Consider the following 19527-nt stretch of genomic DNA (forward strand, 5'->3'; position numbering starts at 1 on the left):
TGTGTCCGCACTGGCGGTGTTTGGGTTGTTCATCCGTATATACGTCTGTAGTTTCCGTCCGTAGTTTCCATCCGTGTGAACGCGATATCTCAGTATCTGAATAAAGTTTGGTGGTAAGAGGGCAAATGTCAAGGTCATTGTGACCTATGACCTTTCAACAAAACACACAAATGTTAAATCATCCTCATTTACATGTGGAATTTAGAAATTTAAACTTCATGCTTTTAGTTTAGGTTCACAATACCTAACAAGTAATCACTGATAAAGGTTAAAAGGGTGTGGAAAGGAAAGTTGACATGTTTTCAACACAACAAAAGAGGGGTTGGCTGTCTGAATGATCATGCTGTAAAAATGGGAACACACCCAATCCCTGGCATTTATACGCATGCATCTGTCATAAATGTATTCAACACCTGTAGAGTATATAAAGAATTGCTGATGAGTTGAAGTGTCATGATCCAGGAAAACTAATCTGCAGCGCTCACCTCCACATCATGATGAAGCTGATCCTCTCTCTGACTCTCGTCTGGGCGCTCTCCAGCACAGGTAATGCTACTTCTTCTTACATTAGAGTTGCAGCAGGTACAACTGAAATTAATTTAAAACATTTAGGAAGTTCTACATCTTACCAGAACAATTTTTTAAAAGCTAAACTAAATAATGCATAATTTATTGTTATTCACCAGAACTAATTTCATTCTTGAAAATTTTATATAAGACAGTACAGTACAGCATTACAAGAATCACTCTAAACAAGTAGGAAACTATGGAAGGGCTGAAAGGCAAGTGAATTTTTTTTTGAAACAATCTTTTTTTTCCCATCTGTATAAACACCCCCAAGAGGCAAGTGATATTTTGAGAAAAATGATCACTCCCCCACACATTTTAATTGACTCATGGGGGTCGTTTTTCTATGTTCTTTTTTGCTTCTGTGACAACAACCCCTGAGAGGCAAGTGATTGTTTCACTTGCCTCTCAGGGGTGTTTATACAGATGAAAAAAACTTGAAAATAAAAAGAAAGATCCTTGCTGTTCAGGGCTTTTGGTACAAAAACACTAGAGAACTAAACCATAAGAGTTTAGCAGAGTATATTATTTTGAGTATTTATAAACCATCAAACCCCTTTAACCCTAAAGACCTCACACATTTCACTCAACAGTTTTTCACTATTTTTCTCTCCATTGCAGCTGAAGCACTCATGTGTCAAACTTGCACAGATCAACAGTGTTCAAGTTCAGCCCTACTCCCATGTACCTCAGAGACGATGTGTATAACAGCTTCCATTCAAGGTAGTCTTTTCTTCATGTCCATTACTTTTCAGTGTAATACATGTACTGCAAAGTTACGTGTGCTTTCCATCAACATTAACAAACTGCTCTCTGTAGCTGTTTCATCTGGAACTCCAGCACAGCAAATCCTCAAGTCGTGTGCATCGTCCTCCCTGTGTCCAGCAACAGGCTCTCAGACATTTTCAGTGAACTTGGGTGTTCAAAGTGCAGTTGCATCTGCTCAGTGCTGCAACACAGATAACTGCAACTCAGCAACAGTACCTTGTAAGTACAGGTGCATGACTATTTATTTAAGGCAAGATGTTATAGATAAGGAAAGAATATCGGAATCCTTCTTCTGACATGTTCTGTTTATGACGCTTAAATGTTCTCTCTTCCACAAATAAATGTTGTTCTTTTCTGTTTCAGTCCCTGCTGCTCAGTCAAGTAACAGCCTATCGTGTTTTTCTTGTAACCCCGTCACCTCTCAATGCACCACTCAATTACAGTGTAGTGGAGTGGAGGACCGCTGTTTTCAAGTGAATGGTGAGTCTTTTTTGCTGAGTTTGTGAGTTTTTGTTTTTTGCTCAGAATGACTTTTTGACAATTATTGATAGTTTTGCATTAATTTTATTTTGATTGACTAATCAAGGAATGAATTAATTATTGCAGTTCTAAATTCTAAATTAATAGAGTATATTTACACTGTGCTTCTGCTACTGCCACTTAAAGTGTAACTTATCACCAGACTGATAAAAGGTGTACTGCTGCCCTGTGCTGGTTGAAAGTTTCAAACCTGTTTTCACCTCTGAAAACAACCAACACTGTACATGTTGGCTGTGACTGGATGTGATGATCAGATGTGCTCTGTTGAGCAACAGTCCCGGAGTACACTTGTACATCACTTCAACAAGTTTAGACATTAAACCACTTGATGTCAGAAAAAACTAACTCGTGAAGCAAAAGTTCTTAAAAATCTTCCAGGAATGAACTGACAGTAATTGTATTTGTACAATAACACAGTGATTTTTCATATACAGTGGCGAGTGGGTCCACCACTTCTCCAGCCTTTGGCTGTGCATCTACAAACCTGTGTGCAGCTGCTTCCAGCCTGGGAAGCCTACCCTTCCTGCAAAGTGCTGGTAACATCAGCAGTGGACCAACCTGCTGTGACACCAGTTTGTGTAATACTGTCACAATAATAACCGCTGCCCCAACAACAACAACCACTGCTCCAACAACAACAACCGCTGCCCCAACAACAACAACTGCTGCCCCAACTACAACTACAACAACCACAGCCCCTACAACAACAACCACTGCACCAACTACAACAACCGCTGCCCCAACAACAACAACTGCTGCCCCAACTACAATTACAACAACCACTGCCCCTACAACAACAACCACTGCCCCAACCGCAACAACTGCTGCCCCAACAACTACAACCTCTTCTCCAATGACAACAACTGCTGCCCCAGCAACAACAACCACTGACCCGACGACAACTGCTGCCTCGACAACTACAACCACTGCCCCTACCACAACAACTGCTGCCCCAACAACTACAACTGCTGCACCAACAACAACTGCTGCCCCAACAACCACAACCACTGCCCCAGCGACAACAACTGCTGCCCCTACAACAACCTCTGCCCCAACAACAACTACTGCCCCTACAACAACCGACGCCCCTACCACAACAACCGCTGCCCCGACAACAACTGCTGCCCCAACAACTACAACTGCTGCACCAACGACTACTAGCCCAACAACAACAACAACTGCTGCCCCAACAACAATCACTGCCCCAGCGACAACTGCTGCCCCAACAACAGCTGCCTCAACAACAACAGCTGCCCTGACAACAACCGCTGCCCCGACAACAACAACCGCTGCAACGACAACTGCTGCCCCAACAACAACAACTGCTGCCCCAGCGACAACAACTGCTTCCCCAACAACCACAACCACTGCCCCAACAACTCCAACTGCTGCTCCAATGACTACTAGCCCAACAACAACCGCTACCCCAACAACAACTGCTTCCCTGACAACAACAACAGCCCCGACAACAACCGCTGCCCCAACAACCGCTGCCCAAACAACTGCTGCCCCGACAACCACCGTTGCCCCAACAACAACCGCTGCCCCAACAACTGCTGCCCCAACAACAACCGCTGCAATGACAACTGCTGCCCCAACAACAACAACCGCTGCCCCAGCGACAACAACTGCTGCCCCAACAATTACAACTGCTGCACCAACGACTACTAGCCCAACAACAACAACCACTGCCCCAACAACAACTGCTTCCCTGACTACAACAACAGCCCCGACAACCACTGCTGCCCCAACAACAACCGCTGCAATGACAACTGCTGCCCCAACAACAACAACCGCTGCCCCAGCAACAACAACAGCTGCCCCAACAACAACAACCGCTGCCCCAGCGACAACAACTGCTGCCCCAACAACAACTGCTGCCCCAACAACTACAATCATTGCTCCAACAACAACAACCGTTGCACCAACGACTGCTGACCCAACAACAACAACCGCTTCTCTAACATCGACAGCTGTCCAAACAACAACTGCTGCCCCAATGACTGCTGCATCATCAACAACTGCTACCCCGACAACAACTGCTGCCCCGACAGCAACCGCTGCCCCGACAGCAACCGCTGAAACAACAACTGCTGCCCCAACAACAACAACAACCGCTGCCCCAGCGACAACAACTGCTTCCTCAACAACCACTACCGCTGCCCCAGTGACAACAACTGCTGCCCCTACAACAACCGCTGCCCCAGTAACAACAACTGCTCCCCCAATAACTACAACCGCTGCCTCAACAACTCCAACCACTGCTCCAACAACAACAACAACCGCTGCCCCAACAACAACAACTGCTGCAATGACAACTGCTGCCCCAACAACAACAACCGCTGCCCCAGCGACAACAACTGCTGCCCCAACAACAACAACCGCTGCCCCAGCGACAACAACTGCTGCCCCAACAACAACAACCATTGCACCAACGACTGCTGACCCAACAAAAACAACCGCTTTCCCAACATCGACAGCTGCCCTGACAGCAACCGCTGCCCCGACAGCAACCGCTGCCCCAACAACAACCGCTGCAACAACAACTGCTGCCCCAACAACAACAACAACCGCTGCCCCAGCGACAACAACTGCTTCCTCAACAACCACTACCGCTGCCCCAGTGACAACAACTGCTGCCCCAGTGACAACAACTGCTGCCCCTACAACAACCGCTGCCCCAGTAACAACAACTGCTCCCCCAATAACTACAACCGCTGCCTCAACAACTCCAACCACTGCTCCAACAACAACAACAACTGCTGCCCCAACAACAACAACTGCTGCCCCAGCAACAACAACTGCCGCCCCAACAACAACAACCGCTGCCCCAGCGACAACAACTGCTGCCCCAACAACAACAACCATTGCACCAACGACTGCTGACCCAACAAAAACAACCGCTTTCCCAACATCGACAGCTGTCCAAACAACAACTGCTGCCCCAATGACTGCTGCATCATCAACAACTGCTACCCCAACAACAACTGCTGCCCTGACAACAACCGCTGCCCCGACAGCAACAACCGCTGCAACGACAACTACTGCCCCAACAACAACAACAACTGCTGCCCCAGCGACAACAACTGCTTCCTCAACAACCACAACCGCTGCCCCAGTGACAACAACTGCTTCCCCGACAACAACAACCGCTGCCCCAGCAACAACAACTGCCGCCCCAACAACAACAACCGCTGCCCCAGCGACAACAACTGCTTCCTCAACAACCACAACCGCTGCCCCAGTGACAACAACTGCTGCCCCTACAACAACTGCTGCCCCAGTAACAACAACTACTCCCGCAATAACTACAACCGCTGCCTCAACAACTCCAACCACTGCTCCAACAACAACAACAACCGCTGCCCCAACAACAACAACCGCTGCAACGACAACTGCTGCCCCAACAACAACAACTACTCCCGCAATAGCGACAACCGCTGCCTCAACAACTCCAACTACTGCTCCAACAACAACAACAGCTGCCCCAGTAACAACAACTACTCCCGCAATAGCGACAACCGCTGCCTCAACAACTCCAACTACTGCTCCAACAACAACAACAACCGCTGCCCCAACAACAACTGCTGTCCCTTCAACAACCGCTGTCACTACAACAACTGCTGCCCCAACAACAACCACTGCCCCAACAACGACTGCTGCCCCTTCAACAACTGCTGCCCCAAAATCAACAACTGTTGCCCCTACAACAACCACTGCACCAACTACAACAACCTCCACCTCTGCAATACAATCAACCACAACTACAACAACTGCCAGTGATGCCTGCTGCAACCAACTGGGTATGATCCATCTACTGCTTGGTCTCCTTGTCCTTACCCTCTATTAGAACACAGGAGAACATGGACGAAACACCTGTGAAGCCACCAGAAGGACTCTGAAAGAATGACTTGACTTGGGTTTATTGTTCTCTGCTGTCATTAGTTGGAGTAACAGGGGCTAAAAAATAAAAAATTAGTAAAAAGCGGATGGAGTTTGGGTGAAGCTGAGGTGGGATGAAAAGGTACAGATGCAATAGAGACATATATGACCACATAACAGAGAGAAAAAACTTTCACAGATTTAATATCCTTGGTATGTACTCACATTATTTAATATTTATGTTTCAAATTGTAGTAATATAATACTTAATAATATTCAAGACTGAAATAAATGAATGAAAACACCCTTGAAAATGCCCATCTTGTTGTGTTGTGTTAAATGAAAAAAAAAGAAAAAAAGAAAAAGAAAAGAAAAACCTAGTGTAAGTGCAGTTGGATTCTTTCAACTTTGTCTTCATTTTGTGTTTGACGGGTCCAATATATGTGTTTGAAGTAAAATGAACAATATTTGGTTGTATAGGTTGAACAAAAGTTTAATCACCTCAAACTAGTTCGTCCTCCTCCTGCCTTAAAAGTGTGAGTTAACTGAACTCAGGTTAAAAAGTTTGTTGTTTTATGAGTTTTAGAAAATGGAAGACTGAGTTAATGGAATTTGAGAAAACAAGTTCAATAAAGTTAGGATATTTAGTTGAATCAACTGTTTAGTCACATGGACAGTCATTACAGACAGATTTCCTTCTACATTTTCCTAGTTAAAGAGTTAGTTCTTCTTGACATGAAGGCCTTACAGCTGTAGGGTCAGGAGAAAGACAATATGTGAGGCTGGGGACTTTCAGTATTAAACTGACATTCAAGGTAAGACAGCTGTTACACTGGGTGGTGCAACGGTAATATAGCTATATAACCTAACCTGCCTGGTTAGGTAAACTAACGGGTAAAGCAAGCTGTGTGATAATATGAGGAAGGGCAATATGAGTCAGACGGTTTCCTCCCTGTTGACACAATGTCCAACACAAGACATGATCATCAAAGAATGTCTTAGGTGTTTTCTTTTGCCTTCTGCTCACTGAATGATACATCACACAAAACAAATTACAAATCAAAAACTACCTGTTGATATAGTATGATTATGATATAGTATCATTAATTCGAACGTCCCTGGATGACCACAGTGTGAGTGGCTGGCTCAGGCGCTCACCACATCTGTGTTGTAACTAAATACTGTAGATTACCAGCAGAGCAGGTTAATAGAGCTGAAGTGGCTGCTGCTGCCTGTAGCTGTGATTATGACTGTAGAAATGTAGGAACAGCTGTTGCTGTCACTCATTTTGGCTGTGCATTGGATTTCAACATATTTTTCAAGGGTTTAACACTAACAGCATGCAGTGGTTGTTTGTATCTAGTGAACTGGTGTGGTTGTAATGAAGCTACTGTATCCCTGAACTCTTACTGCTGGAGTTCAGTCTGTTAGAGAGTTGTGGAAAATCAACCACTTCATCTCTTCTTTAAGAGCATCTCCCTAAACTGGCTGTGTATTATACCTGGACTGGACTAACACACTAACTGTTCCGGGAGGAAAACGGAGACAGGCATTCAATGTGTGAAATTAACATACATGAAAAAAAAATAGTGGAAAACAGGACTGAACAAAAAAAAGAAAAAATCTTGTCAGAAAGCAGTAGAGAGAAGAAGGTATCAAATGAAATCATCCTCATTTGAATGTGGAATTCAGAAAAATGTATATATCTTTTGGTGTTGGTTGAAAATCCAAGACAAGTCAAAACTTAACTATAAAGGGTGTTGGAAGGTGTGTCAACATGTTTTTCCACCTAATAGGAAAGGAAGGTAAAAGGAAAGTTGACATGTTTTCAACACAACAAAAGAGGGGTTGGCTGTCTGAATGATCATGCTGTAAAAATGGGAACACACCCAATCCCTGACATTTATACGCATGCAGTGGTCGTAAATGTATTCAACACCTGTAGAGTATATAAAGAGTTGCTGATGAGTTGAAGTGTCATCATCCAGGAAAACTAATCTGCAGTGCTCACCTCCACATCATGATGAAGCTGATCCTCTCTCTGACTCTCGTCTGGGCGCTCTCCAGCACAGGTAATGCTACTTCTTCTTACATTAGAGTTGCAGCAGCTACTACTGAAATTAATTTAAAACATTTAGAAAGTCCTACATCTTACCAGAACCATAAAAAAAAGTTAAATAAATAATGGATTATTTATTATATAATTTACATAACAGCTAAAGAACTAAATAATAAGAGTCTAGCAGTGTATATTAGAAAGTTTAAATTATTTTTAACCATTACAACCATTATGTCTTAAAATCTTTGTGAGCAACAGAAACAAATCCCTTTAACCCTAAAGACCTCACACATTTGACTTGACATGTTTTCACTATTTTTCTCTCCATTGCAGCTGAAGCACTTGTGTGTCAAAATTGCACAGATCAACAATGTTCAGACACAAAACCAATTACATGTTCCTCAGAGATGATGTGTATAACAGCTTCCATTGAAGGTAGTCTTTTGTTCATGTCCATTACTTTTCAGTTAGATACATGTACTGCAAAGTTACAAGTGCTTTCCATCAACATTAACAAACTGTTCTTGGTCTCTGTAGCCACTACATCTGGAACTCCAGTACAGCAAATCATCAAGTCGTGTGTACCATCCGTGATGTGTCAAGTCTCTCAGACCATTTCACAGAACTTGGGTTATATGGATGTATTTGCATCTACTCAGTGCTGCAACACAGATAACTGCAACTCAGCAACACTACCTTGTAAGTACAGATGGATGACTATTTTATTTAAGATGAGATGATGGTAGATAAGGGAAGAATATTGGAAACTTTCCTCTGATATGTTGTTTTCATTTCGTGATACATTCAGTCCCGGGTCCTCAGTCAAGTAACAGCCTACAGTGTTTATCCTGTGACTCACCCTTGGACACTAACTGCAGCACTCCAACACAGTGTAGAGGAGTCCAGGACCGCTGCTTTCAAATGAGTGGTGGGTCTTCTTTTACTCTCTTCTACTACCTCCAAGTTTTTCAAACTAAATTCTACTTGTGAAATCTGGAAAATCAACCAGTGGATGAAAGTAATGAAATATATAAATTAAGTACAATTGAGGCATTTTTATTATCATTCTAATCCATTACATTTCAGAAGTAAATAATTTACTTTTTATTACCTTTCTATGTTTATATGACAGCTATAGTGAGTAGATACTTTACAGATTAAGATTTTATACTATCATCTTAGTGTCATAGTTAACCATCAAGAAGAAAGATGAAAAGTCCAGCTACATTTTTTATTTCATTTTGTAAAATTAAGCACTTTATTATGATTTTTCAAAACCCGTCTGTAATGTTGTTATTACTTATTACAGCTGTTATTTTTCTTGAAATGCTAAAAGAACATGTAAATGTTATTATATTATTATTTAGTGAAGGTGTTGTTATCATATATATATATATATATATATATATATATAATGATTTTTAATTGAATACCCCTTATCTACAGTGACGGTTGGATCCAACATTTTTTCAACCTTTGGCTGCACATCTATGAACGTGTGTGCAGCTGCTTACAACTTGGAAAACCTACCCTTCCATCAAAATCTTGGTAACTCCCCCTCTCAAACGAGCTGCTGCGAGACCAATTTGTGTAATAATCGCACGACTGCCTCAACAAATACAACTACTGCCAGTGATGCCTGTTGTATCCAACTGGGCACGATCCATCTGCTGCTTGGACTGCTCCTTTTCTTTACCCTCTATTAGAACACTGGGAAAAAAATGGACGAAACACCTTTGAAGCCACCAGGACTCTGAAGGAATCCATGAACACACAACAGAGGGAAAACAATATTAAATAGTTAACTTGTGCTGCAAATTGTACAAATATACCAAGGGCTTGGTTTTATCTTTGATAGGGACACATTTATTTTGTATCTACAGATAAAGAATCTATAAAAAGAATTCACTGAATATTTGTTTGCTGATATAACTTGGAAATAAACTGGATTTGTATCATGACTTTTTTCTCTGATTTTTAACAGATGTTTTTTAATGAGACAAAAATGTATATTTAGGTGTGCTTCTCTGTTTGAACTGTCGTGAGCCATTTTCAAATCTCACCTAAGATTCTGTAGCTCTGCATTATATAACCATTACTGTTACACTAAGTTTATTTCTTGAGCAGAAGTATGATTATGATGACAAATATCATTTTTAAATACCTTATAGTAGATTTGAATGTTACTTCAGTAATAATATGTTATAGTTTGAATAATATGAATATATGAATACTCTTCTTCTGTACCAAATATATCAAAATGTTGAAGGATCACCTTGAGACCTTTTTGTTTTCAAATTACATTTTTTAGGCCGGTGGATTTCAATCCGCATTTGCAAAAATTGTCCATGCAGTCATTTGTGAGGGTCATTATGCCAGATGTCAGCATCCTCTCATCAAAGATGTCTCTGAATATCTGTTAGCTGTCTGTTATGACAGTTAGCTTAGCTAGCTTGCATTCAGGCTACGTATATGCCGTGCAGCCCATACAGCAGGCCGTTGCCCATAGCAGGATCCAGTCCCAGGTGAGCACAGTGCAGCAGCATGAGGGTCAAAGCATGCCGCCATAGCACCGCTGAGGAGTCCTGCTGCTACCATGGCGCCCAAATCCATTCTCACCATTAGCTTAACAGTCTTCCAGGGCTGCTACAACAAGTTAACTGTTGCGCTGGCTAATGCAAGTAGCTAGCTAATGCTCGATAAAAAAAATAAAAATTAAAAATAAGGGGGGAAATATAAATCTGAAAAAATAAATTTTGGACACTGTTGAAAAGGCCTTAATGTGATGTAATTTGTTAGTGATGTGTTTAAATGTAGTTTGCAATTTATATATTTACAATTTCATTTCTAATATGCCACTCCTGTATGAATTTATCTATTGCTTTACTGCCAATTCATCACACTTACGTAGAGCACAGTGGTAGAGAACTGAAGATGAAATTTGGAAATGATGTGACCAGTGCAATGTCAATATTCTACTCTGGTTGTTGATTAGTTAAGTATAAGTACTGTCATTAAAGTGTCTTTACATATCAAACTTAAAAGTATTAGATAAATCATTGTATTGTCATTGCAGTTCCATTAAGATGTAAGCAAATGTCATCTACTTTTTGAGGTAATCATTTCTGCATGTCATCTATTCTTTTTCAGTGAAATGTGTCACCTACAAAGTTATGTGTGCTTTTCAATATTAACAACTTGCAACTCCTTCATTTTATTTGTGTTTGAAGTCACACCCAGATGGATAGGGTAAGTGGTTTCCTGCCACTGGAACCACTCTTTACTTCACATCATTGGTGAGTGTCAGTACTGACCTGACACTGAAGTCACTCACCAATGATGTGATCTGATCTGCCATAACAGATGACATACTGATGGTATACTGGTATTTAATCTACGTAAGTAACGTAATTGAATCCAATATTGAATAGAGGAACTACGGCTGCCAGTCTCACAACATTCCAGATGATGACGAACAACAAACACGTGCTGTGTGGTAATTATGACGGCCCTCCTTTATACTGTATCTCAGACAGTTTCCTCCCAGTCGAATGTAATGTTATTATTGGCTTTTCTTTGCAAGTTTGCAAGTTTTTCTACATTGTAAGGCAAACTGATGCATCAAACACAATAACAAACAAATTAAGTATATCTTCCTCCTGTGCCACCTCGAAACTTAATGAGAATTACTCATTTATTACGTGCGTGCACTCCTCCATAGGCTGTGCCAGATGTAATTGGCACATCGAGCTGCTCTCTAGTTTTAGTTAGTTGATCAATACCTGTGGCACAGAAACGCACCTTGAGTGTAGACTACTGGTGTCGGCGCTGAACTTCTCAGTGAACCCTTATCAGTCGAACAGAGCGAGCAGACAGAGATGAGCTCCGTGCTGCAGGTGAACCCCAGGGTGCGGGCGATCAGAGCCCCGACGCGTCTGCAGAGTGTGGCTGCACGCATCACACAGCAGATCGCACAGGTGAGCTACACAGGCGTAATACACCTGATCGAATCTAACTGTAGGCTGTGTTACTGTGATACTGTAAGGGCCAGAGAAGAACGGTTCAGTTGTGTCAAGGAAATAACTGAGTAACAATTCAACAATATAAACACACCCAAAAGGCTACAGGTGAAACTTGTTCATTTCATCCCTTGTATGCGACAGAAGAAGGCGATAATGGTGTCATACTACTATACAAATTATATCATTGGATTGTTATTACAAAGGTGCATTAACATGAGTTAACAGGAGTTCATTTTAACTACTTTACATGGGTCTAGAGTTGACAAGTTTAATCAGTAACAAGGCATCATATTTTTATCAAGGTCTCATGATTTGTATGTAAAATTATGTCCTGACATATAACAACTATAAATAAATGTAGTTCATACAGAATGCACTGAAAACATATAAGAGAAAGGAAAACAGCAGTAAAATGCAAATGAATGGAATAGAAAACGTTTCAAAGGAAATTTAAAAAGTTAAAAATATACATATGGAAGAGGATGTATGAAAATGGAAATACTCCAATAGTGCGTAAGTACAGAGTAAATGTACTACTAATTACCCTCCTGGTACTGTTAGGCTATCTTTACTTGCAACTTCATGGCTGCTTTTGTACATTATATTGTACTTTTACAAACCATATGTCTGATAGCTGATTTAGTTTTGATTTAAAAAATATACTGAATTTCACAAGTGTTTTGTTAATATTAATACACAATTAGATGGCAGAGCAACAGAAAACAGAGACAGCATGGTCCAGTTAAAGGCACTGAATACAAAACAAAGGTAGATCAGTACTTTGGCCTGACCAATATATCAGTTGATGTGAACTTATTGCCTATATGTGGATCTACTTACGTATTGGTGTGTGTGGTAGCTGATAAGTGACAAGAAACTGCACAACAGAAATGCCAAAGATAGGTAAAGGAAAAAAAGATGGGTTGTGCAGCACTGGGTCAAAAACAGTAATACTGGTAATGTTGAAGTAAAAATCAGTTGCTCTTTAAGGACAGGGCAAGTAGTGAAAGAGAGACCAGCTCTTAGGATAAAAATAGACAGGGAGGGTAGAACAATACAACTAACCTAAGAGTGTTTCCTTCTCAGGGAGCAAACAAACCTTTCAAGAAGGTGATTGATGTCAGTTCAGATGATCCACACAGGATGGGGATGGCACCCATTTCATTTGTTCGCCAGGTTGGTGTTTTTATATTTTATTTATGTGTGCTTGTGTGTGTGTGAGTGTCCCATGTCTGCCCTGTGATCAGTCTGACAGCTACAAACTGAGTCTATCTTGGGTCTGTCATTCCCTGTTTGTTTTCCCAGGTCTTGGCGGTGTGTCTGTACCCTGAGCTCCTCGAAGAAAAAACCCTTCCTCTGGATGTCAGGCAGAGGGCGAAGAGGCTTCTGGGGGTTTGCGGTGGAGGGAGCGTGGGTATGTAGAGATTTAAAAGCACCTGGTCAAAAATAATGAATAGATTTCTGATCTATCACCTTTGTCGATGACAGGTTCATACTCCACAGCCACCAGTGGTTTACCGCTAGTCAAGAAAAGCATCGCTGACTTCATAACGAAGCGAGATAATGGAGTGAGTTCACATCCAGAGAACATCATCATCTCCAATGGTTCTCAGAAGACTTTGTCGGTATGATTAAAGATATTTTTGGGAATATTATTAGTATATCTTATCAACATTTTGCTGTAAATCTCCATATTATGCTTACAAACATGGTGATGTTTAGCAGAGATAATGTTTATCATGTTCACCATCTTAGTTTAGCGTGTTTGCATGCTAACAGTAGCAGGAAGTACAGCTGGGACTGGAGGAAATGTTTTTACAGGTATTCAGTCATAAACCAAAGTATTGGACAAATTGACATTCTGACCTATATGGAAAGTTAAGCATCAACGAAAATATCATTCATTGTGAGGGGAACATCTGAACCAAATTTCATGACTATCCGTCACACAGTTCTTGAAACATTTCACACTAAAGCTGACCACCGACCATAGACCACTACAACGTTACCTTTCCACGACTTATTAATTATCAAAAAAAAATTGTCAGTCTCAACTTTTATCCATCTTACAATAGCAAAGTTGCTATGGTGACTGAAGAAGTTCAGTCTAGTTAATAGTATATCTACCTTCATACTCTATTTAGAAATGTTGAGGGTCTTTTTGTGGCTTGTCAGGTCAAACCTATTCTGCAAATAATATTTTAATGTGGTATCACATTAGTGTACATTTTAGCACGTTGTTAATGGCATTGCATTGTCATTTGTTGTGTTTAGCTGGTTTTACACCTGATGGCCAGTGGGACTGGAGTGACTCAGACAGGTGTGTTAACCCCTGTGCCCTCCCCACACACACTGCCCATGCTGATAGATTTGTCAGGGGTGAAACTGGTGCCGTACCAGCTGAAAGAGGAGGCGGGCTGGGCTGTAGAACTGGAAGAACTGCAACAAGCTTTGGCAACCGCTAGGGGGGACTGTGAACCCAGAGCCATTTACATCAGCAACCCAGGAAACCCCACAGGTCAACAACACACAGCAGCTACATCAAGTGCACCCCCCATTTTCATATTTGCTACTCACTTTTATTTGTCCTCCTAGGTCATGTGCAAGACAGGAAGACAATGGAGAGAGTGATTCGATTTGCTGCAGCGGAGGGCCTCGTCCTATTGGCTGAAGAGGTAGTTATTGGATACACAGTGAAACAGTCATCTAAAAGACTTTAGTTCAGTCTCACACCAGCTCATTTTTTCGTGTCTTCTCGGACCTTCTAGGTGAATCAGGACAGTGTGTACGGGCAGGGCAAAGAGTTTATTTCCTATAAGAAAGTCCTGTTTGAGATGGGGAAGAAGTACGCAGAGAAAGTGGAGTTGATCTCCCTCCACTCGATATCTACGGCCCCCATGGGAGAGTGAGTTTGACTGATTTTTCTTTAAGAGCAATCCTGGATTATCCCAGTCTGTGACCTTAACACTCACTACTTGCTGATTTAACCACATAAACCAGGCGTTGGCAACCTTTTTCTATGATGAGTATCAACTGACAAAGATGAGGACGGTCAGTGTGACAAATGCGTTTGCTAATGTGCAATGTGTGATTATTTTCAATTTTGCACTGATAGTTAGTTGCACTACTATTGGGAGAAGCTCGGCGTCCTCTTGCGACAAACCCGAACTCCCTAACTTGTCCAACTGAGCTGACGAAGCCTGCTAGATTTGCCATGTTGCGTGCACATTGGTGCAGTGTCGTTCTTTGCAGGATCATTACTCATTCACACCTGGCTCAACGACCAATCGCCATCGTTATATCATCATGTCAACATTCATTTATCGTGCTGGTTTAATCTGTTTTATCATTAACCTAATTCTGCACCCACTAGTTATGGGATCCTGCTAGGAAGCTGAATACACAATATGCCGAGAGTACTGTTTAAAAAGCACATGGTCTTCAACACATCATAGACATCAGGTTTGGTGAGAACTACTACAGGACATACCACTTGATGGTTCAGATTTGTCTTGTAAACGTTGCAAGCACAACTCCACCTCAGAAACATTTTTGTAAAAGTTTATTTACCAGCATCTTCAAACATAGGTTCATGATCAGGTTTATGATCACGATCTCACAAATGTCTGCACCCAATTCAGAATATAAGAAAGTTTGGATCCTATTATTCCACTGAGTTTTCCTGTGTTCTTTGGTGCACATGCTGTGTACTTCCACCGACACAGTCTGACACCTTTTAGTAAAGAAAAACATCAGAGCAGAACCAGGCAGTTACATCAATGGAAAACTTAACACATTCTGTGGAAAAAAAACGGACCAGGAAAACATTTTAACCTGCAGACATCTGTGTTCTCAGGTTAAGCAGTGTGTGGTGAGCCAGTGTCACAGATGTGGCTAACCTTTGTTATAATTTAACCCAAAAAATGTAATTTTTCAGATGTTTTCAGACTGAATGCAAATTGAATGTTAAAGGTTTACATATGAGGTTGATAAAAAAACATGAAAGGACAGATCAAGGTTGAGGTTGAAGAGAGTTCTTAGATGTGTTTTATTAAAAGGATCAGTTTGACATTGCAGATTAATTATTAAACATGATTTTTAACCAAAGCAGGTGTCAAAGTCCTGGCTTTGAATGCCCAACATCCAACCTGCCCAGTGAAATAACTGGATGACATGATGCCAGTGAATCATCAACACAGCAATTATGTTGGCTCCATATTGCTTTGTAAGGGAAAACAATGTAGCACAGTTCAAACTGAGCTGTAAATGCAGATTGTATTCATGGGTGATTTACATTGTATAATTTCAACAATTATCTGTCCATCCTTTAACTACTCTGCTCATACACCAAACTGAACTTGAGCCCTGTAATATATGACTATAAAAAGAAATAAAGTGAGGTGGAAAATTCACTTTAAATTTAACCTGAATGTCTCTTCAACCTTAACAAACACTAACTGTATCTTTTCTCTCTGGTGACCCGTTTAACTCTGCGCTCACCCTGTGTTTAGGTGTGGTCTGAGAGGAGGGTATATGGAGGTACTTAACATCGACCCAGCTGTGTATAAGTATTTAAGAAACATTCAGCTCACTTCCAGCCCTCCAGTTATTTCACAGCTCGCTCTGGAGGTGATGGTCAATCCACCCACACCTGGAGATCTTTCATATAAAACATACGCACAGGTAAGTGGATGAGACAAAGCTCTCCTGACTCTGAATCTCAAGTATTATTTGCTGAACAGCCCATAAAACACAGTCTTGTCCAATCACAGTATTATGAAATCTGGCATATAATCACCATACAAAGTTAATAAGGCACATGTCTCTCTCAGTTTTATCTGTTTTAGTTTCCACTAAAAAACCAGACTAAAAACATCTGACTCTTTGTTTGTCTGTTGGGTATTTGCTGCTGGGCTGAGACAGTGCAATGGATGTATTACCTGAATACAGCTGCTGTTAATGACTGAACCAAAACAGTAAAGCTGCAGCCCTGAAAACAAAAACAATGGGAAGGGAAACTGCAGAGCTGATACAATCATTTTGACACAATCATTCTTTTCAGTTGTTAGAATATTCATGAGCGCAGCCTTATGTTACTGTCAAAGGAGTTTTGCCCAGGCCTAGCTGGTCTAGTTTTAAAACTGATAACCCTTGTCTGTCATTGCTGTCTCCATCGTAGGAGATTCTTCACACTCAGACAATGCTTTCCCAGAATGCTCAGCGGGCTTGTGAGTTCTTGAATGGTCTACCAGGGATAAACTGTGAACCAGCGATGGCAGGAGTCTTTCTTTTTCCCCGTCTGCATTTACCACTGAAGTTGGTAGAGGAAGCCGAGGTGAGAAAGCAACGGTCTGCACTGCACTTTACTGCACTTTAAGTCCTCAGGTTGCACCACAGTATGTGTCTGTCATATTTTAATTTATTAATGCTTTCTGATTTTGTGATTGATTTGGATCAGTAATGTTTATATTATATATATTCATGTTCAGTTAAAAAATGCCAAACACTAGATGTCATTTATAGAATTATAAAAGAAATTATGATGTTGTGTTGTGTTGTGATGTTTTCTGATGTTGCTTATTTATAACTGTAATATTTGTTTTTAGAAGTAAAATATTCTTTGGCTCATTTAAATTTTAATTATTATTAATTAAACCTGCAATTAAATGGTACAAAGCAAACCGATTAGGCCACTCATACTTTTATGTACTTGTGTTTCTATAAATATATATACACTGTGTATAGTTTTACTTTGACACCTGTTGAAATATAGAATCTAATGTCTCATTTCACAACAAACTGAGGAACAAGAAGAAGCATTATCTCTAAAATTTGAGTGAAAATCAATCATCAAGACATATTTAAGCAATAATTTAATGACTCAGAATTAAACAAAAACAACAAGTGCATAATCCAAACTTTCAGCAGGTCATAAACGAGGCCTTCATAGCTGAAAGAAATTGCTGTTCTCCCCATGAATTCCAGATGTTAGGACTGGAGGCAGATGTGTTTTACTGTCAGAAGCTACTGGAAGAAGAAGGTGTGTGTTTGGGGGCGGGCTGCGAGAACGGACAGGATGACCAAAACCACCACATCAGGTGAGAAGGAAAGCTCTTAGTGTGTTAGATTCTGCAGTGAACTTCAGTGTCTGTGTGTAGGTTGAGTTTTAGATCTTCAGAGTGAGGACTTTTTCGGGGAAGTGGGGACAGTTTTTGAAAGTGAGGGTATTCTGGTACGAGAGGACCTGTTTTGAAAGTGAGGAAAGTTTTGGAAATGACAGGCACTTATTGAAAGTATTAGAACATGAGGACATTTTTACGATGAGGACATCTTGAGAAAACCAGGATATTTGGTGAAAATCAGGACATTTTAGAGAGTGGGGCGCTTTCTGAAAAGAGTGTGGGGACATTTCTGGACATAAAGGTAATTTCTGGAAAGTTTAAAAAAAAATTAAGGAGGGTGTTTTGTAAAAAAAATTTGGGAAAGCGATAACTATGAAAGGTTTCGGGTTGAAGTCGTTACATTTTTATATCTATTTTAGTTAATATTTTGCCATGGTGAGGTCATGCTTGTGAAGCAGTGTCACAGCCTGTTTTCAGAGCTGCTGCACAAATACAGGCATTATCACCGTTATTATCTCATTCACCAGAGTGTGTCACCTGAGGGTATGTAGGTAACACTCCTGTCTGAGGGCTAGTAAAGGGATAACTCCTGGTAAACTCTAACACAAAAACAGTCTGAAGTCAGGTCATGTTCAGGGGCCACTTGCACAGAACACCTTAAGTGTTCTACTTCAGTAAAACACTTAAGGTTTAATTTCTCCTTAGCTGAGGGAGTTACTTAAGGGTGTTGCACAGAATCCCTTCAAATTGTTGGCAAATAGCTTGTGATACCTGTTCTCACGTTTTGTGCAACTATTTTTATTTTAAGGAAACTTTAACTCGGACTTTAAGGAAAATCTTAACTTAAGGTGTTTTGAGCAACTGGACCCAGCTTGAAGCAGAACATAAGTGTGTGCATGTTGATGCTGAGTTGTGTGTGTTTCTTCTTCCCTCTCAGGCTGTGTGTTTTGGCTCCTCCTGACACTCTGGAGGAGGTCTTGGCACGTCTGCGCTCTTTCCACCTGCGCCTGCTGTACAGGTTTCCCTGACGGAAATGTCAAGGACACACAGACTGTGGGAAAAAATACCGAAGCATGGTTTTCACAGTCGTCTCTCACTGACAATAACACTTTGTCTTTTACCTGCAATCTTATAAATGAACACTGTTATAAAGGTCATTTCCTGATCCTGAAAAGACCAATAATAAGAACAAAATTAGTTCTTGACAACATAGTGTTCCCATGTAAAAAATAATATAAAAACTGAAGATGTAAACCGTGTTGAAATCATTCAGTGTTTGAGTTACACTTCCATCCAGAATAAACCTCCATAAATCAGCTTATAAATATTGATAATAGAATAAGAGCATTCAGAACTTGACTTAGAATCAACAGGTTTTTAAATTTTCTTCAGTATCACATTAATCCAGTGACAGTTATCTGTACATCCATGGGTAACAGGAACTGCTAATAGCTAATTTGGCTGCTTTCAATGGAGCCAATTTGACAAAATGTAAATAAATATAGGCAAAAAAAAAGAAAGGGCCAGTATCGAGCTGTGGCTGTGATTATAAGAGCACATGTGATTA

General features: G+C 40.9%; 2 protein-coding genes and 1 long non-coding RNA gene across 3 annotated transcripts in view; all 3 read left to right on the forward strand.

Annotated features, from left to right (window-relative positions):
- Nucleotides 1–509: 509 nt before the first annotated feature.
- On the forward strand, nt 510–1454 carry LOC111227480. The gene is made up of 3 exons (XR_002665340.1): nt 510–546; nt 1189–1290; nt 1387–1454. It is a non-coding gene; the product is annotated as an uncharacterized LOC111227480 (long non-coding RNA).
- Nucleotides 1455–7750: 6296 nt separating this feature from the next.
- Nucleotides 7751–9854, forward strand: LOC111227565 (phospholipase A2 inhibitor and Ly6/PLAUR domain-containing protein-like). The gene is made up of 5 exons (XM_022753111.1): nt 7751–7829; nt 8150–8251; nt 8354–8515; nt 8625–8744; nt 9263–9854. The coding sequence occupies exons 1-5, from the start codon at nt 7778–7780 to the stop codon at nt 9520–9522; spliced, it is 696 nt and encodes a 231-aa protein (XP_022608832.1). The 5' UTR covers nt 7751–7777; the 3' UTR covers nt 9523–9854.
- Nucleotides 9855–11679: 1825 nt separating this feature from the next.
- The window catches only part of LOC111227582 (alanine aminotransferase 2-like), an 8105-nt gene continuing 257 nt past the window's right edge, over nt 11680–19527 (forward strand). The window contains exons 1-11 of the mRNA XM_022753136.1: nt 11680–11793; nt 12925–13014; nt 13144–13252; nt 13327–13463; nt 14113–14356; nt 14434–14513; nt 14607–14743; nt 16350–16521; nt 17018–17173; nt 17824–17936; nt 18898–19527. The exon at nt 18898–19527 is cut by the window's right edge and continues 257 nt beyond it. Coding sequence (XP_022608857.1) covers nt 11695–11793; nt 12925–13014; nt 13144–13252; nt 13327–13463; nt 14113–14356; nt 14434–14513; nt 14607–14743; nt 16350–16521; nt 17018–17173; nt 17824–17936; nt 18898–18988 — 1428 coding nt within the window. The 5' untranslated portion in view covers nt 11680–11694 and the 3' untranslated portion in view covers nt 18989–19527. The remainder of the gene's footprint in view (nt 11794–12924; nt 13015–13143; nt 13253–13326; nt 13464–14112; nt 14357–14433; nt 14514–14606; nt 14744–16349; nt 16522–17017; nt 17174–17823; nt 17937–18897) is intronic.

The sequence above is a fragment of the Seriola dumerili genome, unplaced genomic scaffold, assembly GCF_002260705.1.
Source record: "Seriola dumerili isolate Sdu_G_001 unplaced genomic scaffold, Sdu_1.0 BDQW01000189.1, whole genome shotgun sequence".
In the NCBI taxonomy this organism is placed as follows: domain Eukaryota; kingdom Metazoa; phylum Chordata; class Actinopteri; order Carangiformes; family Carangidae; genus Seriola; species Seriola dumerili.